At 51.5% G+C, this 26,704-nt stretch overlaps 1 protein-coding gene across 1 annotated transcript; it reads right to left on the bottom strand.

Moving 5' to 3' along the window:
• Nucleotides 1-538: 538 nt before the first annotated feature.
• Nucleotides 539-26,519, bottom strand: CAPN1 (calpain 1). Its single transcript, XM_059069209.2, has 22 exons — nt 26,434-26,519; nt 25,433-25,700; nt 25,208-25,277; nt 24,823-24,941; nt 23,240-23,373; nt 22,984-23,152; nt 22,055-22,138; nt 21,620-21,705; nt 21,186-21,260; nt 20,884-21,044; nt 7,475-7,656; nt 6,319-6,330; nt 5,310-5,521; nt 5,158-5,197; nt 4,520-4,585; nt 4,376-4,433; nt 3,523-3,587; nt 3,056-3,124; nt 2,737-2,815; nt 2,042-2,158; nt 1,694-1,752; nt 539-1,338 (listed from the first exon to the last, which is right to left on the bottom strand). Exons 2-22 carry the CDS (start codon nt 25,697-25,699, stop codon nt 1,312-1,314), a joined length of 2,151 nt encoding a protein of 716 aa, XP_058925192.1. The 5' UTR covers nt 25,700; nt 26,434-26,519; the 3' UTR covers nt 539-1,311.
• Nucleotides 26,520-26,704: the final 185 nt, after the last annotated feature.

Below are 26,704 nucleotides of genomic sequence, written 5' to 3'. Positions count from 1 at the left end.
CTCCCCACGCTGTCCCAGCCCCTCCTCTACCCCCACCTCAACCTACTCTTTGTCTTATCTCTGGTAAGAAGAGCTGGGATCCCAGAGGGGCTGGAGCAGCTTATATAAGCTGCAGGTGTCTGGGTCACAGGGGCAACTCCCCTCCCCCACCCTCGAGAAGACTTAAAGGAGGCTCTGTGTTCTGGGGAGCTTCCTGGGGGTCAGGCTTGTGCTAAGTAGGGGTTTAGGTTTCAGCCAGAGCCACACGGGCAGAGTGTGTGGGGAAAGAAGGGGTCAGGGCTTAGAGGAGGGGGGCATGTAGGACCAGCAGGGCCATGTGGGACCTCAGCAGTATGGCCCTGTCCCTGCAGCGGGGGCCCCATCCTCCCCTCCCAGATGCCCAGGACTCCAGCAGAGGTGCGAGCCTCCAGGGCGATGGGGAAGGCAATGGAGGGCAGGGCAGGGGGCGGGTGTGAGGCCCTGAGCAGTCCCTGCAGGACAAGGCTTGCTGTGCCCTCCTGGGCAGCAGGTTTAGGCAGAAACACACTCCAGAGTCAAAGGTGGGGCCGTTTCCTTTATTCTTTGGGGTTTCTCTGCATGGAAACATGAGACTGCCCCATCCCAGGCCCAGGTGCCTCTGGCACCCCCATAGGTGGTACCTCAGTCCCCACAGAGGCCCCTTTAAAATCACCAGTATAAAAAAGGAGGGAGGGAGGGAGGGAGGGAGGGAAGGCCTGACCACCCCGCAGGCCAGGCGGCTCCTGGTCGGCAAGTTGGGACAGGGCCGGGGGGAACGTGGGGCAGAGGGGGGCACTGGCTTCGGCACAGGAAGGAACAGGCATTCATTCCCAGCCCTGCGGAGGAGGCCCCAGCTGGGAGGGCGCTCCGCACGGCTGGACGGCAGGCTGTGCAGAGTTAGTGGTTATAGTTTAAAGTCTGCAGGTGGGGCGTGGTGGGCTTGGGGCGGAATGGGTGGCCTGTGGAGGGAGGGAGGGGACACATCAGGATGTCCAGAGGCCTGGGCCCTCAGCTCCGCCTGGGGCCCAATCCTGAGGCAGGAACTAGCAAAAGCTGCCTTCCCGGTTTGGCAACCAGAGGGGCTGGGGGAGTCCGTCTGAGCCCGTGGCCAGTGGAGGCAGGGAGGGCCACACAGCTGTGCCCAGAACAAATGAACCGGGGCGGCCGGGAGGTGAGGACGAGGAGGAAGAGGCCGCCTCCTGCTCCAAGGAAGGCACTTGCAGCTGGTGTGGCCTGGCGTGGCGTGGCGGGAAGGCACGGCTCGGCAGACGAGGAGGGCAGAGAAGCAGAGCAAGGGGCTCGTGCAAGAGCCCCTCATGCGAACATGGTCAGCTGTAACCACTGCCGGGCAGAGGGCGTAGAGAGAGGGGTCAGCCAGGGCAGAAACCCCAAGTCCGGCCTTCCAGCTCCATGGCTCAGGAGTCGCCATCTCCTCACCCCCTTGAGGGCAGGTGGGAGGGGGGCGAGGCACTCTCTTACCTACTCGACCCCTGGGAGCCCAGGCTGCTGGCTCCTGTACAGGCCTCCAGGGGTCTGGCCCATCCTTCCCAGGACCCAGACACCCAAGCGTGTCTTTGCAGGACCCAGGTGGCCGGCCTTAGGGCTAGCGCTGAGGCCACAGCCTCCATCCACCCCAGGAGGGTAAGAAAACACTGTCCCGAGCACCTTCCCCAACTCAACCGGAGGACAGCCCCACCTTAAACAAGTCAAAGGTCACGACTCCATCCAGATCCGTGTCCAGAGTCTTGAAAAACCCTGTGTGTGCAAGAAATGATGACATGGGGCTGAGAACTCAGTGGGACCTTCAGGCAGGGCCAGGACCGGGCCCCACCTCCTGCCTCACCCCCACGTCCCCACAGCGCCGCAAGCTCTCTCACCCTCCCAGCCGGGGAGCGGCCCTTCCTGCTTCTCGAGAGCCCCCTCCAGAGTTCACCCAACTCCCTGTCGCCTGGCACTCAGCTTGCCCGGACCCCACCTCCCCGAGACCCTCGTTGGGGACGAGCTGGGGACTGAGCTGGAGGGGGCAGCCGACGGGGACACTCACGGAACATGGTCTCCAGCCGCACTAAGCAGCACACGAAGTTATCAAAGTCCACGGCCAGGTCGGGTTCCGAGTAGCGGGTGATGATGAGCTCGTACAGCTTCTTGTTGAGCTTGAAGCCTGGCGCAGGAGAGCAGGTGAGGGCCAGGGAGGTGCAGCCGGGCCAGAGGGGGTGGAGAGGGGGACTGAGGCTGGGCAGGGTGAGCCCCAGGGCTGGGGGCGGGGCATGAAGACCTCCCGGGCAGGGCCAGGAGCTGGGCAAGTGATGGTCCAGAGGGAGCTTGAGGACCCAGACTGCCCCAGGGAAGCAGGTGCTGGCCATCAGGGCCCAGGGTCCAGTTTCATTTGTTCTGAACCCTGATGAGGGCCCTGGCCTCATCCTGACGTGGGACTGTGAGGATGAGCCCTGCACTGCTCCGTGTGGAAGCTCTGGAGGCCATCGCCACCCCTCCCTGGCTGTGTGGCCTCAGGCCAGTCACTAGCCCTCTCTGAGCTGCACTCTTCTCTGCTCAATGGGATAATAAAAGACCCTATCCTCAGCAGGCTGCAGTCAGAACAAAAGGAAATGCTGCTAAAGCGCTTGGCTCAGTCACCAGGAGAAAAAGGTGGGTGGGCCACCGCCCTGGGTAGCTGTCAGAGAAGCGAGCCAGGGCCATCTCCCTGGGGCTCCACGAGTGCCACCAGCCCTCAGGCCTCACCTGCAGACTCGATGGCCATCCGCATCTCGTAGGCACTCATGCTGCCCGACTTGTCCAGGTCAAACTTCCGGAAAATGGACTGGAGGGGTGGGGGTGGGGGGCAGAGGGTGAGGGCCTGGCGAGCATCCAGCCCTTCCCGTCTGCCCAGGGTGCAGGGGAGAGGCCCGAAGGGGGTCAGCCACTGGGATACGTGGGCTCGGAGAGGCAGACCCAGGGCAAGGGCCTAGTCCACATGGCTGGTCTGGGAGCTGGAGCCCGGCCGCCCGCCGTGACTGAGGCTGCAGAGGAGGGGAGGGTGCTGCCAGCAGGGACCACCTACCAGGTAATTCCGGATGCGGTTCCACAGGATGTTGAACTCCACCAGGCCCAGCTTCCCGTTGCCGTCACGCTGGGCGGCCATTAAGAAGAAAACTCCACAGCTTAAACCAGGCACTGGTGAGTGAGCACCGGGGAGAGCAAGACGAGGAGGGGGAGGGGAGAAGGGGCAGGAGCCCGCAGACAGCCGCCTGGGGCCAGGCCTGAATCGGGGTGGCTGGGAGGGGCGCAAACAGAGCACCAGCTTTAGGGTCTCCTGCAGATGAGGCCCTGCCCGCCTCTCACTCAACACAGGCCTGTGCCTCGGTCCCCGCCCCACCCCGATCAATGGGAAGATGCCAGGAAGGAACTGGTCTGTCCACACTCGTCCCTTTCTCTGCGCTGCTCCTGGGGTGGGTCACCCAGGGCTCTCCCCACGCCTAGGTCCCAACGCAAAGCCTGGCTCAGGAGGCAAAAGCAAAGGCAGGATACGTCCATGAGGTTCACCATGCTGCGGCAGGACTCCAGGCTGAAGCCCTTGGTCCGCAGGTCTTTGTCTGCAAGAAAAACCAGTCCCAACACCTCAACCCAGCCAGCTTCCTGGGCCTGCCCCGTGCTGGGCACACTGGTGGGACAAGGGTCCGGGGGGCACCGCTCCTGTCCCCTGGTGTGTAAACTCTAGGCTAGGAGGTGTGTAGGATTGCTTCCCTCATCAGAAAAGAGAGTTTAAGGTATTTTAGCAGTCAAGCCGGTGTCCCAGCAGGCACGCCAACACCACCATTAGACCCCAGTGAAAAGGAACAGCGCTAAATAGAAGTGAAAGAAACACAGTAGAAACGTGCAGCATAGGTGGTCACGGCAGGGGTGGGGTTTGCTGCAGGCCCCGAAGGGTGAGAAGAGCAGGAGAGGGGTTCTGGGCTGAGGGAACAGCATGGACAGAGGTCGGAGGTGAGAGGTCAGAGGCGGGGGCAGAGGGAAGGTTGAAGGGCGGTTGCCTTCAGTTTTGCACATTGGGGAGTGAAGCCGGCCACCTGCCTTCTGGGAGGAAGGGGGCCCCACACACTGGCCCTAAGGCGCTGTCAGCCGGCTAAGCCTCTAATTACACCAGGCACAGCGCTCAGGCACGGAGAACAGCAAGACGGCATGAGGAGTTTGGGAGGAAAAAGGGGGTGAGCAGGGCTCAGAAAGGTGGTGGAGGGTGCCCCACCCACGAAGACCAAGGGGTTGGGTTCAGCCCAGGGTGGGAGCAGAGGCTGGATTCTGGAGTTTGGAGGAATGGAGGTGGGGGGTAGGGGGGCTGGGAAGCAGGACGTGGGGTGGAGAGCAGCCACTCAGGGATGCTCACGTTTGCTGATGATCCTGTTGAGGATGGTCTGCAGCTCCTTGACGCTGATCTCCATGTCCTGGGGGAAGAGGGAGGATGGCGCCCACTCTGGGGAGAGGCTGCCCCTCGGTGCCCCCGAGCACCCGTCCACCACGCCCAGCCTACCTCCCCTGCCAGTTGTCTGAAGAGGGATTTGAAGTTCTCATCAATCTCCTCTTCTGAGAGCACTTGCTGGATGGAGAAGCGGGGGAGAGCAGGTCAGGGGCACCCCAGCCTGGCCCCTGCACGGGCAGCTGCTGGAGGCAGGGCTGGGACCACTCGTCAGCTATGTGTCACTTCACCTGAGCCTCACTCCCCTCATCCGTAAAACGGGAAACTGGCCCCTACTCTATCCCTGTGCAGGCCTCTGTGGCCTGCATGTGGAGGGTGAAGTGCAGCTCAATGATGAACAGTGAGGCTTTGATTCCCTGCTGCACGACCTTGGGCAAGTTCCTTAACCTCTCTGAACTTGAGTTTCCCACGGAGAGGGTAGATAGTGACAGCACCCTGACACAGCTGTTATGGAGGAAACGGGGTGACCCAGGTAAAGAGCTCAGCACAGACCCAGCAGAGAGCCAGAACCCAGGGACCCTGTGCCATCATTATCACAAAGTCCGTTGCAAACTGTCAAGTGCTGGGCAAATGAGGGATTAGTATTACTCTTTCGGCTCCTGCCAGGAGGGGCCCTGCGCTGCCAGCCCAGGGCACAGGACACCCAGGGTGAGGGAGAGGAGGAGGGTGGCTGGTGGGGGCAGGGCACGTACCTCGTCAGGGAGATTGGCCTGGATCTGGTCGTCCAGCTCTCTGCAGAGGGTGGGGAGACAGGGGGCCAGTCAGCGGGGGGGGGGGGGGGGGGGGGGGGCAGGAGGGGCGGGGGGGGGGCGCAGAGAGCGGTTTTGGGGGGCCTTCTACTCACTGGGTCCCAGCGCTCTTCTCTGAGAAGAAACGCAGCACAAAGTCGCCCTCCTTGTTGGGCTCGAAGGTGGACGGCACCACCACGTACTCCCCGGGCGGCAGGCGGAAGCGGGTGCTGACCTCCCGCAGGTTGATGAACTGCTCGGAGCGCGCCCGGGACGCGTTGGCCAGGAAGAAGTCCCGCTTCAGGTGCACGGCCGGCTGGCCCGTCAGCTGGCGGGAGGGAAGGAGGGAGCGGGCGCTGCAGCTGCCCGCTCAGCCCACCCTTAGGAGCTGCCCCCAGACCCAGATCCAGACCCAGACCCAGACCCAGACCCAGACCCAGACCCCAGGCTCCAGGTTCAGGCCCAGCGGCTGGAGAGCTGTGTCACGGCTCAGTCACCCACAGGCTACCTGACCCTGACAAGTCATAGCGCTTGTTGCCTCACCTGTAAAATGGGGGGAACAGCCCTGCCTACTGCACCGGGTGGAGGGGAGGAGACACCATGAGGTGAATGTAGATACCGTGACACCATGAAATAACTTTCTCATTATCCTTACCCGGAGCTTCCCCTGTGTCAGACACTGCAGGGCCTTTTTACACATGTCACCTCACTGAACGCTCATGACAACTCATTTTACAGACACTGACGCCAAGGCTTAGAGCCTAAGCAGCTTGCTCAAGGCTACAGAACACTCAGCCCACTACCACCCTGCTCCTAACCAGCACCCCGGATGGCCTCAGTGTAAACAGTAAGACAGGAAGAGCCTCATGGGTGCGTGTCAGGTGGGGCTCTGAGGGCCAGGGTTCAAATCCAGCTCCCTTACTTATTACCTGCTCTGACCCCCAGGACAGTGTTTGCTTTGCCCACTGAACAGCGGGCAGGGGGTGGGGGCGCTGAGTTAGCCCCCGTGAGGAGACTCCTTAGCTCTCTACGTGTGCGCCTGCCGCGTCCTGCTCCCTCTGGGCTCCGTTGGGCCATGTGTGTTCAGGGCTGTGTAAATCCAGGCGAGTCAGATGCCACACCTACCTCCGGAGGGACCTGCCGGAGAGACGAGGGAAGTTAGAGGTGCTTGCTTGGCCCAGGGGCAGATGCTGTGGTGTCTGCTGGGCAGCGGCCCTGAGTTCTTTTTTTTTTTTTTTTTTCTTTTTTTTTTCTGTGGTACGTGGGCCTCTCATTGCTGTGGCCTCTCCCGTTGCGGAGCACAGGCTCTGAATGCGCAGGCTCAGCAGCCATGGCTCACGGGCCCAGCCGCTCCGCGGCATGTGGGATCTTCCTGGACCGGGGCACGAACCGTGTACCCTGCATTGGCAGGCGGACTCTCAACCACTGTGCCACCAGGGAAGCCCCTGAGTTCTTAAGATGAAAATGATGGGATAAGGAGACCAGGAGACAGGGTCCTGGACAGGGGCCAGTGTTGCCCCAGACCTGTATTCATGCCAGAGGGGGACCCCAGGACCCCAGGAGGGAGGCCCAGGCAGGGCCCTCTTTGTCCCTGGAATGCCCCGCACCTCAGCTCTGAACCAGAGCCTCCAGGACTGCCCTCCGCAGCGGCCAACTGCAGAGTCCTCCAGCCCAGGGACATCGGAGGTCCACCCCAACCTGCTACAAGGGGCTGTGGGCCTGGGCTGCGGCTGCGACTGTCCTTTACCCCCACCAGGGAGATCCAGAAGTTTCTGTCTTGAGTACAGTGCGTGAAGCAGGGCCCGCCATGGCCAGCCTCTGCATACATACTTCCAAGACAGGGAGCTCACTACTCCTTCAGGGAGGACCCCTTGCCCACTTCTTTCTGAAACTCGTCAAAGTCTTTTGACGAAAAGTCAAAGTCAAAGTCCCAGGTGTCAGCTCAGGAGATACCTCTGCCCCCAAGCAGCCATGCAGCCTCTAAGGACAGGGGAGAATCCCGGAATCTTCCCCTCCCCTAGCTAAACATCGTCCTCATCCTCCTGCTGCTACACGGGATGAATTTTAGGCCTCTGGCTGCCCCAGTCCTGGCGGAGGGGCTCAGCAGGTGCCTCCCAAAGGCTCAGTCTAGGGCTGCGCGCCTCAGGGGTGTGACTGGCCCCAGGCGGCTCAGGATGGGCGGGCGCCGCCTTGTCCTCTAGCGCCCCTGGCGCCCCCTGGCGGAGCTCGCCGGGAGGCCGCTTTCTCTGCCGGGTGCTGGGCAGTCCGCCCGCTCGCTCACCTCGTAGACAGCAAAGCCGATGGTCTCCATGTCGCGGCCGAATCGGCGCTCCCGACGGCGGTGCTTCTGCATGAGGGCGAGCAGGAAGCTGCAGCCTGACTCCTGAGCCCTGTAGTCGTCGTCGTCCGGGTCATCCGTCTCCTCCAGCCGGATCTTGAACTGGGGGTTCACCCAGAAGGTGGCTGCAGGAGGTAGGGAGGTGGGATCAGAGGAGAAGCAGAGTAGTCCCCCCAAGCCTTCCCTCCCTCCCCCATGTTTTCATTCATTCATTCAACAAATATTACTGTGGCCACCGTGTGCCAAGTGACAGATGTGCCACAGGGACACACAGGGTCCCTGCCCTCATGAACTCCCATTCCAGGGCGAACTGGAGGCAAAGCATGAACAAGTCAGGTTAGTTAATGGAACAATTACAAAGAAAGCAAGCTGAAGTTGGGCGGGCAGGGAAGGAATCTTCGAGGTGACATCTGAGCTGAGACCTGAAGGGGAAGCCCTGGGAAGCCTAGGCAGAGGGAGAAGAAAAGACCCACACCTGGGGCTCCAGTGAGCACAGGGGATCCAGGGAGGTTGGCAGACGTTGGCGGAAGCAGAGTCGGTGATAAGAAGTGTGGACTGAATCAAAGAGCAAAAGGACTCCCTGACAGGTTTGCACTGGGAGGGGCATGATTGGATCAGGATTTTAGAAGGTGGCTGCAGGCACTTCCCTGGTGGCACAGTGGATTAAGTCTGGTGCTCCCAGTACAGGGGGCCCGGGTGCGAGTCCTGGTCAGGGAACTAGATCCCACATGCACGCTGCAACTAACAGTTCACGTGCCACAACTAAGGAGCCCTCCTGCCGTAACTAAGGAACCCACCTGCTGCAACTAAGACGTGGCGCCACCAAATAAATAAATGTTAAAAAAAAAAAAAAAAAAAAGAAGGTGGCTGCTGTGTGGACTTAGAAGAGGGTGAGAGAAAGCAGGGTCTGAGAGGAGGCCACTGAGCTGCAAGGGCTGAGGGGGACTTGCATTTCTGGCAATTCAGTGATTCAGCTGCCTGAACAATCCTCCTGACTAAAACAACCAAGTACCGGATAGAATATGCAAAACGTCTTCTTTTTTTTTTTTTTTTTTTTTTGCGGTACGCGGGCCTCTCACTGTTGTGGCCTCTCCCGTTGCGGAGCACAGGCTCCGGACGTGCAGGCTCAGCGGCCATGGCTCACGGGCCCATCCGCTCCGTGGCATGTGGGATCTTCCCGGACCGGGACACGAACCCGTGTACCCTGCATCGGCAGGTGGACTCTCAACCACGGCGCCACCAGGGAAGCCCCAAAACTTCTTTTTAAAGGCACCAATAAGTCCTACATTTCCCCCTCCCCACATACAAAATTAACATTAATCAAAAAGACAGATAATAAGCAAGGATGTGGGGACTTCCCTGGTGGCACAGTGGTTAAGAATCCGCCTGCCAATGCAGGGGACATGGGTTTGAGCCCTGGTCTGGGAAGATCCCACATGCCGCGGAGCAACTAAGCCCGTGCACCACAACTACTGAGCCTGTGCTCTAGAGCCCATGAGCCACAACTACTGAGCCTGCGTGCCACAACTACTGAAGCCCACACGCCTAGAGCCTGTGCTTTGCAACAAGAGAAGCCACTGCAATGAGAAGCCTGTGTACAGCAACCAAGAGTAGCCCTCACTCTCCACAGCTAGAGAAAGCCCGCGCACAGCAATAAAGACCCAACCCAGGGCTTCCCTGGTGGCGCAGTGGTTGAGAATCCGCCTGCCAATGCAGGGGACACGGGTTCGTGCCCCGGTCCGGGAAGATCCCATATGCTGCGGAGCGGCTTGGCCCATGAGCCATGGCCACTGAGCCGGTGTGTCCGGAGCCTGTGCTCCGCAACGGGAGAGGCCACAACAGTGAGAGGCCCGCGTACCACAAAAACAAAAACAAAAACAAACAAACAAACAAAAAAGACCCAACCCAGCCAAAAATAAATAAATTTATTTATTTTATTTTATTTTATTTTTTTTGGTGCTAGGTGGGCCTCTCACTGTTGTGGCCTCTCCCGTTGCGGAGCACAGGCTCCGGACTCGCAGGCTCAGCGGCCATGGCTCATGGCGCTCCACGGCATGTGGGATCTTCCCGGACCAGGGCACGAACCCATGTCCCCTGCATCGGCAGGCGGACTCTCAACCACTGCGCCACCAGGGAAGGAAGCCCATAAATTTATTTTTTAAAAAATTTAAAAAAAATAAGCGAGGATGTGGAGAAATCAGAACCTCACACACAGCTGGTGGGAACGTAAAATGGTGCAACTACTTTGCATAATAGTCTGGCAGTTCCTCAAATGGTAAAACACAGAATTACCATATGACCCTGCGATTCCACTCCTCTGAGAGTGTGTGTGTGTGTGTGTGTGTGTGTGTGTGTGTGTGTATCCAAGATTAATGACAACATACACCCACACAAAAAAACATGTGACTGTTCCAAGTAGCATTATTTATAATTGCCAAATGGTAGAAACAACCCAATTTAAACAAAATGTGATATAACCAAACAATGGAATATTATTCAGCAATTAAAAGGAATGGAGTACTGACACATGCTACATAACATGGATGAACCTTGAAGACATTATGCTAAGTGAAAGAAGCCAGTCACAAAGGACAATGTGTTGTATGATTCCATTTATATTAAATTATTGTTGGGAACAAGCAAATTCATAGAGACAGAAAGTAGATTAGTGGTAGCCTGGAAATGAGAGGGAGGAGGGGCTTGGGAGTAAGAGCCAGGGGGTGCAGGTTTTCTTTTGGGGGTAATGAAAATGTTCTAAAATTGATATGATAATGGGTGCACAACTCTGTGAATATAGTAAAGGCCACACTGGATTTTACACTGTAAATGGGTGAAGTATGTGGTATGTGAATTATATCTCAATAAAGCTATTTTATAAAATGGAAACTGGGAGCCATGAAAGGTAAATAATGTGAAAGGATTTCTGCAGACTCCTAGGGATCTTGAGTCCTGCCTGGGCTCAGGGGCAGGAGATAAGGTCCAGTAGGAGATCACAGCCATAAAACTGGAAGCCCCGTGAGGAATGCCAGCAGCATAAGTGTGAAAGAAAAATAAAACCACTGGGAGGAAGTGAAACATTCTCTGAGGATTTATAACCACAAGCCAGCCATGCTGCCTATGAGGTAAAAAAAAAAAAAACCTTAAGGAGAAAATTTATTTTTAAGAGTCCTGGGTTGGGAGTATCCCAGGTGACTGGCAGAAACACTAGAGGAACTTAACTTCATCCAATAACTCAAACAACTCCTGAAGATAAAACTTCTAGGTCAAATAAGCCAAAAACCTCAGAAGGTTGAGAACCAGCAGCCACAATGGATGAACCTCATGATGGCTGAGAATGAGCAGCCACAACGACGAATGACAACTCACCAAGACTTCAGATACTGAAATTATCAGACACAGAATATGAAAGACTAGGCTTATTATACTTAAAGAAATAAATGAGATGCTTGAATATATGAGCGAGAATAAACAGATTAGAAAAAGAGCCATTAACACTTCCAGAAAAAAATTTTTCAAGTGAAATTATGTATTTGTTGGAAGGATTAAACAACAGCAAAAAAAAAAAAATTAGTGCATTGAGAATGGATCTAAAGAAACTACCCAGAATGCAATCCAGGGAGATTCAGAGATGGAACATTTAAGAGATGTTAAGAGATCTGGAGGGTTGATTGAGGAGGTCCAGCTTACATTTGATTGGCATTCCAAAAGGAGAAAATAAAGAGAGTAGGAAGGTGATATTCTAAAAGATCATGGCTAACAATTTTCTAGAATTGTTGAAAGACATCAATCTTCATACACGGGGAGCTCGACAAATCCAAAGCATAATAAAAAGAAATCCCCACCTCAACACATCATGGTCAAATTGTAGAATATCAAAGAAAAAGAATCTTAAAAGAGAGAAAAGACAAACCATTTCAGAAGGCATGGTAGACAGACAGACTCCCAACTCACATAGTGACAGTGGAAGCAGAGTGGAGTAATAGCATATTCAGGGAAGTGAAAGTAATATCAATTCAGAGTTCTATATCCAGAGAATTGTCAAGAATGAGCACACTATAAAGGCATTTTATACAAGTACTGAGAAAGTTTATCACCAAAAGACCCTCAGTAAAAGAAATTCAAAAGGATATATTGCAGACAGACAGAAAATGATCTCAGATGAAAGGTCTCACCGTTCATGAGAATAGTGAGCAAAAATACTGATATTATGTGGGTAATCAAACAAATATGGGCTATACCAAATAATGGGGATGATGATGATGCTTAATTTAGGACAGGCAGAAAACTGTTAAGAATTAAAATACTAGCTAAAGACAGAAGATTGAACAAAGGGAGGGTGTGATCCAACTTAAATACTCTCAAGTCTTTACATTATTCAGGTGGAGGGTAAAGATACTGATCAACTAACTTTGGAATTTATTAAGCAAGCTCTTTTGTCTTCCAAACTCACAGAGGGAAAAACTAGCAGAGAGAAAAGAAAAAATTCAATCCAAAAGAAGGCATAGCAGGAGGGACAAATCAAAACTGCATAGTAAGTCTGCTGAAATAAATACAAATATATCAGTAATCACTAAGAATGTAAATGGATTAAACTTTCCAATCAAAGGACAATGTTTTCCAAATTCAACTATTAAAAAAATCAGATATATGCTATTTATGAGAGATAACTAAAACACTGAGCTATAGAAAGATCGGACATCAAACGGTGTAACGAGACATACCACAAAAGTACTAGTAGTAACTAACAGAAAACTGCAACAGCATGTTAACACAGACTGAAACAGACTTGAAAGTAAAAAGAATTATTAAAGATGAAGGTGGTCACTAGATAGTAAAAAAAAAAAAGTTTAATTCACTAGGAACTTATAACAATTTAAAACCTGATGCACCTAGCTCAACATATGCAAAGAAAAATAACTGACAGAAATAAAGGGAGAAATTGTCAAAGCCAGAAAGATGGTGTGAGATTTTATTATCCCTCTTCCAATAATGGATAGATTAAGCAGACAAAGTAATCAATAAGTTTGATATAATGAACAATTATAGAAGATTGCCCCTAACATTCAGAGAACAGTATACTGGTCAAGAGAACAGATTCCAGGTTCACACTGACAGGGTTCAAATCCCAGCTCTGCCACTTATTATTGACTTTGGCAAACTGCTTAATCACTCTGTGTCTCACTTTCCTTATCTGTAAAATAGTGATAATGTAGTACATCCCTCATAGGGTCAGTGTGAAAGTTAAGCAGGTTGTTATATTTAAAATATTTACAGGAGTGGTAACACAATATATGTTAGCCAGTCTTTTCAAGAACACGTGAATATTCATGAAAACTCACCACATGCTGGGCCATAGCAACACCTTCTGTTTATTTCAAACCTATGATCTCATATAGATATTTTCTGACTGCAAGGAAATTAAGTTAAAAATCAACAAAAAATAATAACTGGGAGGTTTGATTATTGATTCAATCTCATAAGTGTTACAGGTCTATCCAGATTTTATATTTTTCTGGAGTCAATTTTCATAGTTTGTTTCTTTCTAGGAATTTGTCAGTTTCATCTAGGTTATCTAATTTGTTGTCATACAATGGTTCACAGTATTTTCTTATAAATCATTTATTTCTGTTGGGTTGATAGTGATGTTCTCTTTTTAATTCCTGATTTTAGTAATTTGAGTCTTCTGTCTTTTTTCTTGTTCAGTTTGGCTAAAGGTTTGCACTTTTTGCTGAGCTTTTCAAAGAACCAACTATTGGTTTCATTGATTTTACTCTATTGTTTCTGTTTCATTTATTTGGCTTTCTTCTGCTTGCTTTGGGTTTAGTTTGCCCATTTACTAGTTTCTTAAAGTGGAAAATTAGGCAATTGTTGTCAGTTCTTTCTTTTTTAATATAGGTACACAGTGCTTTAATTACTATTCTATGTGATTTCTTATTTACATTACTATTTCTTTTGATAAGCTAACTCATTCTACGGGACCAGCATTACCTTGATACCAAAGCCAGATAAAAACATCACAAGAGGGCTTCCCTGGTGGCGCAGTGGTTGAGAGTCCGCCTGCTGATGCAGGGGACACGGGTTCGTGTCCTGGTCCAGGAAGATCCCACATACCGTGGAGCAGCTAGGCCTGTGAGCCATGGCCGCTGAGCCTGCGCGTCCAGAGCCTGTACTCCGCAACCTGAGAGGCCACAACAGTGAGAGGCCCACGTACCGCCAAAAAAAAAAAAAAAATTCCAACAACCTTTTCCCACAGAAGTGAAAAGCAGATCCTCAAATTCATATGGAATTGTAAGGGGCCCAGAAGCCAAAACAATCTTGAAAAGGAACAAAGTTGGAAGACTCACACTTCCTGACTTCAAAACTTACTACAAATCTATAATAAACAAAACAGTGTGGTACTGGAATAAAAATAGACATACAGACTAAAAGAACAGAACTGAGAGTCCAAAAGTAAACCCATACATAAACGGCCAATTGATTTTTGACATGGGTGCCAAGACCATTCAATGGGGAAAGAATAGTATTTCAACAAATGATGCTAGGACACCTGGGTTTCCACAAGCACAAGAAATAAGTTGGGTACCTATTTTATACCATAAACAAAAATTAACTCAAAATGGATCAACAACCTAAATATGAGAGAGCTAAAATCATAATGCTCTCAGAAGAAGACACAAAGATAAACGACCATGGATTTGGCAATGGATTCTTAGATTATGATACCAAAAGCATGAGCAACAAAAGAAAAAATAAAAATTGGGCTTCATCAAAATTAAAACCTTCTGTGCTTCAAAGGACACTATCAAGAAAATGAAAAGACAACCCACAGAATGGGAGAAAATACATACAAACCATCTACCTCATAAGGCTCACATCCAGAATATATAAAGATATATATATATAAAGAATATATGAAAAGACAACCCAATCTAAAAATGGGCAAACTATTTGAACAGACCATCCAAAAAAGATATACAAATGGCCAATAAATACATGAAAATATACTCAACATTATTGGTCATTAGGGAAATGCAAATCAAAACTTCAATGTGATACCACTTTACACCCACTAGGATGGCTATAATAAAAAAGTTGGACAATAAGTGTTAATGAGGATGTGGGGAAATTGGAACCCTCATACATTGCTAGGAGGAATGTAAAATGGAAAGTAAAATGGCTGCCACTTCGGAAAACAGTTTACAGTTCCTCAAAAAGTTAAACATGGGCTTTCCTGGTGGCACAGTGGTTGAGAATCTGCCTGCTAATGCAGGCGACACGGGTTTGAGTCCTGATCTGGGAGGATCCCACATGCCGTGGAGCAACTAGGCCCATGAGCCACAACTACTGAACCTGTGCGTCTGGAGCCTGTGCTCCGCAACAAGAGAGGCCGCAATAGTGAGAGGCCCACGCACTGCGATGAAGAGTGGCCCCCACTTGCCACAACTAGAGAAAGCCCTCACACAGAAACGAAGACGCAACACGCAAAAATAAATAAATTAACTAATAAACTCCTACCCCCAACATATTCTTTAAAAAAAAAAAAAAAAGTTAAACATGGAGTTACCATACAACCTAAAAATTTCACTCCTACTTTAGACCCAAGAGAACATATGCTCATACAAACACATGTACATAAATGTTCAGAGCAGCATTACTCATATAATAGCCCCAAACTGGAAACAACTCATCAACTTTGGAATGAATAAGCAAAATGTGGTGTATCCATATCATGGAATATTATTCAGCCCTACAAATGAAATGAGGTACTGTTCACACTACAACATGGATGAACTTTGAAAGCACGATGCTAAGGGAAAAAAGCCAGGCACAAAAGGCCACATATTGCATGATTCCATTTATATGAACTTTCCAGAATAGACAAATCTATAAAGATGAAATTAGATTAGTGGTTACAGGGCTGGTGGGTGAGAGGGCTAGGGAGTGACTTCTAATGGATACAGCGTTTCTTTTGAGCACAGTGAAAATGTTCTGGAGTTAGGTGATGGTGATGATCACACAACATTGTGAACATATTAAAATGACTGAATTGTACACATTAAAAGTGTGAACTTTATGGTATTACAATTCTTGAAAACATTGCATATCAAAATTGTGTAACTCAAAGGTACACTTGGAGGGAAATTTATCATTTTAGGTTCATACACAGAAAAAAAAATTAATGAAATAAGTGTCTAATTTAAGAAGTCATAAAATTACAATTGCATCAAAAAGAATAAGATACCTAGGAAAAAATCTAACTAAGGAGGTAAAAGACCTGTACTTGGAAAGCTATAAGACACTGATAAAATAAATTGAAGAGGACACAAATGGAAAGATATACTGTGCTCATGGATTGGAAGAATTAATATTGTTTACATGACCATACTACCCAAGGCAATCTACAGATTCAATGCAATCCCTATCAAAATACAAATGACATTTTTCACAGGACTAGAACAAATAATTCTAAGATTTGTATGGAAACACAAAAGGTCTTGAATAGCCAAAACAATCTTAAGAAAGAAGAACAAAACTGTAGATATCACACTCCATGACTTCAAACTATACTACAAAGCTATAGTAATCAAAACAGTATGGTACTGTTACAAAAACAGACACATAGATCAATGGAACAGAAGAGAGAGCCCAGAAATGAACCCACACTTATATGGGCAATTTACGACAAAGGAGTCAAGAATATAAAATGGGGGAAAAGACAGCCTCTTCAATAAATGATGTTAGGAAATCTGGACAGCTACATGCAAAAAACTGAAACTCGACTACTTTCTCACACCATATACAAAAATAAACTCAAAATGGATTAAAGATTTAAAGGTAAGACCTGAAACCATAAAACTTCTAGAAGAAGCCATAGGCAGTATCCTCTTTGACATGGGTCTTAGTAATATTATTTTGGATATGTCTCCTCAGGCAAGGGAAACAAAAACAAAAATAAACAAATGGGACTACATCAAACTAAAAAGCTTTTGCACAGCAAAGGAAACTATCAACAGAATGAAAAGACTACCTACTGAACAGGAAAAGAAATTTGCAAATGATATATCTGATGAGGGGTTAATAGCCAAAACATACAGAGAACTCATACAACTCAACAACAAAGAAACAAACAACCCAATTAAAAAATGGACAGAGGAACTGAATAGACATTTTTCCAAAGAAGACATACAGATGGCCAACGAACATATGAAAAAATCCTCAACATAACTCATCAACATCGCAATGAGATTTCACCTCACACCTGTCAGAATGGCTATTATTAAAAAGACAACAAATAAGTGTTGGCAGGGATGTAGAGAAAAGGGAACCCTTGTGCACTGTTGCTGGGAATGTAAATTGGTGCAGCCACTGTGGAGAACATGGAGATTCCTCAAAATGGAATTCCTCACTATGGAGATTCCTCAAAAAATTTAAAATAGAACTACCATGACATCCAGCAATTCCACTCCTGAGTATTTTTCCAAAGAAAATGAAAACACTAATTCAAAAAGACAAATACTGGATGATTTTGTTTATATGTGGAATCTAAAAAAAAACAAAACAAGTGAACAAACAGAGCTAAACAGTAACAGAGTCAGAGATACAGAGAACAAACAGGTGATTGCCAGAGAGGAGGGAGAGAGAGAGAGAAAACAAATAGGTAAGAGAGGTTAAGAGGTACAAACTTTCAATTACAAAATAAATGAGTCACAGATATGAACTGTACAGTGTGGGGAATATAGTCAGTAGTTTTGTAATATCTTTTTTTTTTTTTTTTTTTTTTTGCGGTACGCGGGCCTCTCACTGCTGTGGCGTCTCCCTTTGCGGGGCACAGGCTCCGGACGCGCAGGTTCAGCGGCCATGGCTCACGGGCCCAGCCGCTCCGCGGCATGCGGGATCTTCCCGGACCGGGGCACGAACCCGTGTCTCCTGCATCGGCAGGCGGATTCTCAACCACTGCGCCACCAGGGAAGCCCTGTAATATCTTTGTATGGTGACAGATGACAACTAGATTTACTGTAGTGATCGTTTTTAAATGTACAGAAATATCGCATCACTATGTTGTGGACCAGGAACTCACATAGCGTTGTAGTTCAATTACCCTTCAAAAACAAACAAACAAACTCATAGGAAAAGAGATTACACTTGTGGGGATCAGAGGCAAGGGGTGGGGGCAGAGGGAATTGGATGAAGGTAGTCAAAAGGTACACATTTCCAGTTTTAAAGTGAATAAGTGCTAGGGCTGCCATGTACAACCTGACAAATAGAATTCACACTGCTATACATTATATATGAAAGCTGTGCAGAGAGTAAACCCTAGGAGCCTAAGAGTGCTCATCACAATACATTTTTTCTATTTCTTTAATGTGGTATCTATATGAGATGACAGATGTTCACTAAACTTACTGTGGTCATCATTTTATGATGTATGTGAGTCAAATCATTATGCTGTGCATCTTATACAGTGCTGAATGTCACTTACATCACAATAAAACTGGAAAGAAAAGAAAGACATCATAAAATAAAGTCTAAAAATAAATCCAAAGAAAGCAGAGGAATGAGATAACAAGCAAGAAAGCAAAGATTAATAATATAGAAAAAAAAATACTAAAAAGGATCAATAAAGTTAAAAAATCATTTCTATTTAAAGACTAATATTGACAAACCCCTCACAGGATTAATAAAAACAAAAGAGACAATGCCAACAAGCAACAATATCAATAAAAGAGATGATATCATTACAGATGAGGTATGGTTCATTAAGCATGACTTCACGCTAATAATTGTGAAAACAAGATGCAAAGGATAAACTTCTAGAAAATAAAACTCATCAAAGTAGTCTCAAGAAGAAATAGAAGACCTGAATAATTCAATCACCATTAAAGATACTCAATAACAAAAGTTAATCTTCACACAAATAAAACAGCGGGCCTGACAGCTTTATAGACCAGTTCCACCAAACATTCAAGCAAAAAATCATACCCACCTTACGCAAACTCTTCTAAAAACAGAGAAAGAGAAAACATTTCCCAGTTCACTTTACCAGCCAAATACAGCACCAATACCAAAACTAGACAAGGTAAGTATGAGAAAGGAAAACTATAGGCAAACCTCAGTCATGAACATGGATGTAAAATTATTGTATAAAAAAAGTTATGTCAGGGCTTCCCTGGTGGCGCAGTGGTTGAGAGTCCGCCTGCCGACACAGGGGACACGGGTTCATGCCCCGGTCCGGGAAAATCCCACATGCCGCGGAGCAGCTGGGCCCGTGAGCCATGGCCGCTGAGCCTGCGTGTCCAGAGCCTCTGCTCCGCAACGGGAGAGGCCACAACAGTGAGAGGCCCGCATACTGCAAAAAAAAAACACCCCAAAACAAACAAAAAAAACCCTTTTCCTTTGAGAGAGGGGTAATACCAGGACATAGCCAGTGCTAGTCAGCATGCTGCAGGCCTGGCCAGCACATTAAACAAGAAAATGCAACAAAAATAATAAGAATTGGAAAAGAAACAAATTCATCACTATTTCAGATGCTATACTGTCAGTTAGAAAAGCAAAAAGAATCTACAGAAAAATGAGTAAAGTTAACTACAGTTTAACAAGTTTGCTGGATACAGAATAAACTTAAAAGGTCAGCTGCATGCTACAGTATCGGCAACTACTTGGGAGAGGTGATTTTAAAAGAGATACCATTTACAACAGCAACAAGATGATAAAGTATCTAGGAATAAATCTCAACAGATGTATAAGCCCTTTATGATGAAAGACAGTAAAGAAGACCTAAATAAATAAAGAGATATACCACATTCTTGGATAAGAAGACTCAAAATTGTAAAGATGTCAATTCTCCCCAAAATGGTCTGCAGAGTCAATCCAATTCCAAAGTAAAATCTCAAAAGGGCTTTTTGTAGGACTTGGTAAACTGATCCTAAAATTCACATAGAAAAACAAAAAAAGCAAAGAGCACGAAGAGCTAAGAGACTCTTGACGAAGGAATTCATCCAGTCCAATTTCAGGACTTATAAATCTATAGCTACTAAACCAATGCACTCTTGGCAGTGGGATAGGCCAAGGGACAGAAAAGCAACTCAGAAACAGACCCGCACATTCGTGGGAACCGTATGACGGGGCTGGCGTTGCAGGGAAAGGATAGACTTCTCAATAAGTGGTACAGGGAACAGTGGTCATCTGTTTGGGGAAAAACTGAAATTAGATCCCTGCGAGGGAGAAGAATGCTTGAAAACAGAGGGCTGTGAGCCAGCCTGAGAACTGCTAAAGGGGGCAGGTCATGAGAGCAGAGCTGTAGCGGTGGACGCGGCACAGCCGAAGCTGGCCAGTGAGACGCTGCAGCACCGGGGTGGGGTGGAAGCTGGACTGGAGGGGGTTAAACACTGAACTGGAAGCGAGCAAGGAAGCCGAGGGCAGCACTCCTGAGAAATTTCACTTTGAAGGGGAGCAGAGAAATGGGCGGCGGAGTGGGTCGAGAGACAGGCGACTGCTTTGAGGCAGGCAGTCCTCTCATCATGACACGGAGTGAGAGGTGATAGATGAAGGAGCAGGAGGCTTTCAGAGTGAGGGAGAAGGGAGTCTGGAGAGAGGTGGGGGGTCCCCACGAGCAGGGACAGTTCTGCCACTGTCCCGGGCGGCAAGGCAGCAAAGGCGGGCACAGGTCCAGACAGGCTGGGGGATCTGGGGGTGGGAATGGGACGGGTGTCCCATGAAATCAGATGAGAGTGACAGTGGAGGCAGGTCTGAGGAGAGAGTGGGAACGTACTCATAGGAGCTGCTGGGGTCGTGCAAAGTGTACGACTGAGGTTTGCGTCTGTGAATTTACAGGGAAAATACCGCCCGGGGTGTGTAACTTCTCTCCAGGCGCAGTCAGCGGTTCTGGAGCCGGTGGAGAGGGTTCAACTAGGGTTATGGTTGTTGCAGGGGGAAGATTAAAATGGTGACTCCAACCTGGTAAGGATGAGGACTCTAGCCTGGTAAGAAGAGAAGGCAAGATGGGAGAGGAAGGATACCCCATGGATCTAGACGCCCAGGGAAAGGTGACAGAATCAAGGAGGGAGACAGTGGGCCAGGAGGAAGGTCTCGGAATGAGGAGTGACAGGAAGGCGGCTGGACAGCAGCAAAGCCTTCTCCCCTTGTCAGCGCTCTGGCTCAGACCCCAGCAAGGGAATCAGATGTGGCTCTTTGGAATTTACAAGGACATTCAATATTTCATCCTCAAAGCAAATTCGCGAGGTCAGCACAACTACCCCTACCTTACAAGCGAGGAAACTGAGGCTCAGAGAGAAGACATGTCCGGGGCAGCAGGGCCCAGACCCCGGCCCCCTGCGCCCTCAAGGCCAGGTCACCTGGGTAGTTGCGGCAGCCTCCCGCGGTGCTCCCCCGCCGCCAGGTGCCCTCGTACAGGGTGGTGTTCCAGTTGCGGAACCTCTGGCTCTTGAGCGCGTCGGGCGTCAGGTTGCATATCTCCAGGCGGGTGAACTCACGCATGAAGTCTCGGAAGGACATCCTGGGGCAGGGGGAGGGCGGTTGAGGTGAGCCAGGGCCCCCAGCCAGGGCACCGAGGGACGTGGCACGGCTGGGTTTGGGGGGATTGGGAGCTTGGGTGCCTGTCCCCAAGAACGGCCAGACTGAAGAGGGGGCTGCTCACCAGAACTCCCCGTCCTCCATCTTGACCCGGAGCTGCTCCCGAACATAAGGGTCTACTCTGTTCCACTCCGAGGATCTGTGGGGAAAGGGCACTGCCAGGGGCTGCCGGCCACTGACTTGCCCAGCCTCTGTCCCTGGGGCCTGTCCCCCTCTGGCCCGGGTCAGGAGGCCTCCTCCGGGCCAACTCCAGAGATTCCAGCCCCAGGGGTTGTCTTATAGGGGCCGGGTCACATGCCCTGAGGATGCTGACAGGCTGGGCACAGAGGCCCGCACAGCCTGAGCTCTGTCAGGGCAGTCCTCAGACCCAGTCACATGCAGATGGGCCCCTCTGTCCAATCCCGAGCCCACCCTGGGCTGGCAGAGCCCCCAGCAGAAATGCCAGTGGCACTGAACAGCCTCCCCCAGCCTCCCTGGCCAGCGTCTGCAGCCCCTCACCCGTCACTCCAGGCTCCTGTCCACTCCACCTCGCCCCAGGGGTTCCGCATCCGGATCAGGTTCACCATCTGGCCCTGGTAGTTCACCTGTTCCCCAGAGATCCCATCAGTGCCTGCTTCTGGCACACATTTTTAGTACCCCTTCCCTCCACCTCACCCTCGCCGAGCCCAGCTCAGCACCTAGCACCCACCACGGGAAGCACAGCTGAGAAGTCTGATGGGGAATAACGTGCTGAGGAAGGCAGCTATGTGCACGAACTAGAGTAAGTCAGGGTGGCACAAGATAAACATCTCTGGATGAGAGTCCCCAGGAGAGAGAAAAGGTGCTGCAGGAGGTCAAAGGAAGAGTCGGCCTCTCCCACAGCCCTGGCCACGGGCCAGAGAGACAAGGAAGCGGGAACCGCCCTGCAGGGAAGACCTCCACGTGGGGCAGTACCTGCTTGGCCCCGGTCACAGAGTAGGCATGGCCCTTCACTAGCTTCTTGAAGGTGACAGCCTCCATATCCAGAATGCTGGAGATCTGCAGAAAGACACACATACTATGGCCAGTGCTCCCATCCCCGGTCACGTGATGAGCCCCGAGTCTCGGCGTTCCCTCGCACACACAACAGCTATGGAAAGTGACAGGCAGGAACCCTGACCCCATCTCAGCCCCTGGAAGGGGTGCTGCCTGCTACTCCACCAATGTTACCACTGGTGGTGGGGTCTGGGCATCCCACTGACACTGCTTTTGGCCAGAGCTAGCCAGACCCTGTGCAAACATGCATGAACACATACATACAGCCATGCGTAGCCCCTCCCCTCACCACAGAGCCACGAGGTCCTCAGAGGACCTTGTGTGGAGGGACGCAGTGAGGCGGAGAAGAGGGCCGAGAACAGAGTAAGGTTGGGTAGGACTGGGGAAGAGCATGGGGGAGGGGTTAGAGTGGAGGATGCAGTGATGGTGGGGGTGGAGGCTGAGATCAAGGATGAAGGAGGTCTGAGGATGAGTCGTGGGAAGAGAAAAGCAACTGAGGGAGTGAATGGAGTACGTGAAGAAGCGGGGGCCCACGGGAGCTGGAACGAGGAAGGAGCTGAGGTCTGAGGCTGCGAACTGGAGAGCAGACAGGCGAGGCCTTCGATGACAGGAACATGGCGCTGAAGTCAGGAAAACAAGCTGAGGTCTGAGGTTTTGGGGACCAGGATGACGCCAGGCATGGAGGTGGAAGATGGGACTGAAGTGATGGACGAGGCTGGCTGAGGATCCGGGGATGGTGTGAGGTGAAGGATGGGGTCTGGAGCCAAGCCTGCAGCAAGTCTGAAGCTGGGCTGGGTAGGGAGAGGGAACCACTAGGAGACTCAGGTCACAGGATGGAGCGCACTCACATCAATGGAGCAGCCCAGCAGGGAGCCTCGCTCCAGCGCCTTGAGGATGATGCTGTAGAGGTCGCTGGGCGCCTTCCGCAGCTCGTACCATTCGGTGACCCCACCTGTGAAGTCCTCAAAGCCCTCGGAGGTGCTGCCTCCTGAAAGGGCCTCGTAGCTGCCATTCACCCTGTGGGAGGCCCAGGTCAGCACCCTGCACCAAGCGGGACCCCACACTCTGGGGGTGGCCTGGAGCTCTCGCTGGGCCCCTACTCACTTGGCATAGGCCTTCTCCAGCAGAGCACTCCAGAACTCGTTGCCTTGGGCAGAGTGCACGAACACCAGCTTCCCGTCCTTGGTGGGCAGCAGGTCATCCACCACCACGTCCACCCACTCCCCAAACTGCCACAGCTGGGGGAAGAGGAGCATAGTGAGTACCTGCTCTAGATCCCCTGGGCCTGCGCTCAAGCCTCAGCAGCTCTCCCACTTACTAGATACCTGATTCTAGGTCATATATCCTAGACACGGGATCTGAGCAAGTTCGCCTCTCTGAGCCTCACCTTCCCTCTCCACAAAAGGGAAAAGCAACGCTTTCCTCATGGGAAAACTAAAGAAGATTAGGAAGGTAGTTTTTAGGCCAGCATTGATATTTTTTGAAACAGACCAAGGTGCCTCTTTAGGTATGGAGAGGTTGCAAAGCCCTTGGGCCTTGGCTCTCAACCTTTTAAGGGCATGACCCCTGCCTTTCCCCATTCTAGGCCAGGGTGTGTGGGGTGTGTGTGTGTGGGGTGTGTGTGTGTGTGTGTATGTGTGTCTGTGGTTTGCTTCATAGATGCCTTGAGGGACAAGTTTCCCAGAAGGGTAGGAGTCGGCCCGCCGAGGCCAAAAGTGACTCAGTGCTACGAGACACTTGCATACACGGGGCTGTGCGTGTGCGCTCTCGGAACAAGGGGGCGAGGGGAGGAGGTGGGCCCACCGCACTGCCTGTGAGGGAGTGAACGGGCCAATCAGAGGCCGGAGAGGAGCGGATTGGAGGAGTGAGGGGAGAGGGTGGAGAAAGGGCAGCGAGGCCACGCCCCGGTGGGCAAACGCTGGCAGGTGCCGCAGTTGGCCAAAGTAATTGCCACCGCACGGTGGGTCCTGTAAGTCAAGCCGTAGGCGCCGAGGCGGGTGAGGACGAGGTAGGGCAAGGGGCTCCCTGGCTAGGCGGAAGGAGAGGACACCGGGGACAGAGATTCTCATCCAGGCTTCCTGGGGGTGTGTCTCTCCCAAAACCAGCCTACTGAGAATTCATCAGTGTGATTTGAAAAATGGGCCCTGTGCGCAAACAACATCAGGAAACGCTGGTTTAAATAGGCTTAATCCCAAGTCTTTCTTTTCTGCAAGGCTGTCTAAGAGGCTGGCGATTGCCAAAGTGCAGGCGGAGTTGGGAGTGGGTGGATGGGTGGACTGATGCCAAGGGTGTAGATGGCCACATGTGCTGGTCGGTTTTCCCCAGAAGAACACTCTGTTTCTCAGATAGGGAAACTGAGACCCTGAGGAGGAAAAGGATTTGTCCCACAGGATATAACACAGAGCTCTTTCTACTCTTCTAAGCACTTGTTTCCCCCGATGTGCACAAGCTTCCAGGAAAACTGCCAGCCGAAATACCTGCCCGACCGTTTCACACATGACAGATTCTCACACATGACAGATCGGAGATGGAATCAAGAGGTCAAATACAATACTTTCGAGAGGGAGGACTGGCCCTGCAAGGTGTGGCCCTGAGCCACCCTAACTTCAGTGTCCCCACCACCTCCAGTGCCTGCTACCCCTCTCTCCCTCACCCCCCTCGCTCAAGGTGCATGTGGGGCTCCTCACCTGGAAATGGAAGATGCCGACATAGCCATCCTGGAAGCTTTGGCCATGTGGAACTACTCGGTGCAGGAGGGTGTCATTGAGGGTAAGGGAGGCGATGGCCGCCAGCAGCCAACAGTCCCCTGGGATGGGAAAGCGCCACGTCAGGCCTGCTCTACCAGTCTGCGCCCAAGGGTGCACACGAGTGCCATGCTGGGGAGAAGCTGGGGTTCCCTGGGCAGGGTGCCCCTCAACTTACAGAAAAGACCCAGGAATCTGGGCAAACCAGCCCCAGCACTGATAGCCAGAGCCTGCTTGGGCTTGCAGAAGGGAGGGGCTGAGGCAGTGCAGGAAGGAATGGGTATAGGGAACTACTTTGGAAGAACACTCAAAACGCCCCAGGGCCTACCCAGTGATCCCTGGCAGATGTCTGTGCGGGTGGCTCCATCCACGATGAACTGGGGGTTTGAGAACAGCTCCTGCAAGAGACCCAGAGTCCTGTCTCTGGGCCAGCCCCTCCTAGAAACTGGAACCCAGCCATCCCAGACCCCACTCTAGGGACCTTGGAGTCCTATTCCCACTCCTCACCCAGGAAGAGGGTACACTGAATCCCACCCAGGGTGGCCCCTCTCACCGTGGGACGCTTCCACTTGATGCCATAGGTTTTGGGGGAGTTAGGGCCCAGGTCCTTGAAGCCCAGGCTCTGGGGCACTGGGGGGAAAGCCTCATCACGGAAGAGGGCCCCACTCTGCAGGCAGTAAGCTCGCAGCTGATCATAATCCTGGCCCAGGTACTTGATGGCGTTTTCATGGCGGCCCAGGCCCAGCTCCTTGGCCCGCTGCTTTTGCACTTGTGCAGACACCCCGGTGCAGTACACCGGAGTGATGACCTCCTCAGCCATCCTGTGGGAGAGATGGGCCTGCTCAGAACCCAGGCCTTCCCAGGACTAGAGCTGGGGCTCCTGTCTGCTAACACTGCTCTCCAGCCCGCTGCCATCCTTCCTCCCCAGACCTGGGGTTTCTCCCCCTCACTGCTCCTCTCACTGAATCAGGGCTGCCACCTCCCTTTGCTCCCAGAACCCTGGAGAGGGGGCTTCCCATCCCCCCAGATATGCTGGCCACCATCTCCCTACCCCCACCCAGTGCTACCACCTCTCTTCCCAGATGCCCATTGTCCTGGGTCTGCAGTCCTGTGGTCAAGCCAGTCATGCTGGGGAAGGGCAGAGCCCGAAATAATAACACAAGGAACCAGGAAGGTGGGAGACCCCAGGGAAGGCCTCTTTGACTGTTAGCCTGCCTGTAACCCCCCTCCTCAAACTAGCCGAGCTCCTGTACACTGGCCCCTTTTCCCTGGCTTGGGGGCTGAGTACTCCAGGCAGTCGGGGTCCCCCTCCCCAGGCTCCTGAGACAGGTTGAATGATCAGGGCTGCTGGCCTCAGTCCTTCCCCCAGCCCAGCGCAGCCCGGGCCCTGGAGGCAGTGAGGAACGCAGGCTGGGGCGGGCGCCGGAGCTGTGCAGCTTCCCCAGCCCCCGACCCCAGTCCCAGGCACTCAGAGAGCCCAGGGTAGAGGTAGCCCCTCAGCCCGGGAGCAGTGGCCAGGCTCCGGGAACACCGCCCGGCCACCCACCTCCTTACCTGGGGGAGGAGTGTTCGGGGGGTCGCTGCGGTCCCTGCGGCTGGCTTCCCCGGTGGCAGCTGAGGACAGGGCCCAACCAGGAAGAGCGCTCCTCCCCGCCCTCCTCCCGCGGCCCCTCCGCCCTCCTCCCTCCCTCCCTCCCTCCCTCCTTCAGCTCCTTCTCTTCCTCCTCCTCGGGCTCCAACCCCGCTTCCTCTCAGCCCTCCCTTTATCTCTCGGGCACCTTCTCAGACTATCTCTCTAACTCACGGTGTCTCCCCGCCCCTCCCT

This window comes from Kogia breviceps, chromosome 7, assembly GCF_026419965.1.
Source record: "Kogia breviceps isolate mKogBre1 chromosome 7, mKogBre1 haplotype 1, whole genome shotgun sequence".
Taxonomy (NCBI): domain Eukaryota; kingdom Metazoa; phylum Chordata; class Mammalia; order Artiodactyla; family Physeteridae; genus Kogia; species Kogia breviceps.
This window is presented reverse-complemented; position numbering and strand designations above follow the sequence as displayed.

Bases quoted from the DNA above. Each gene is read 5' to 3' on its own strand.
- CAPN1 (XM_059069209.2), bottom strand. From the start codon at position 25,699: ATGGCTGAGGAGGTCATCACTCCGGTGTACTGCACCGGGGTGTCTGCA. The intron at 5,198-5,309 runs GTGAGTAGAAGG...CACCCTCTGCAG, and splicing joins GAGAAGAGCGCTGGGACCCA to AGAGCTGGACGACCAGATCC. The intron at 1,753-2,041 runs GTGAGTGTCCCC...TTGCACACACAG, and splicing joins GCGGCTGGAGACCATGTTCC to GGTTTTTCAAGACTCTGGAC.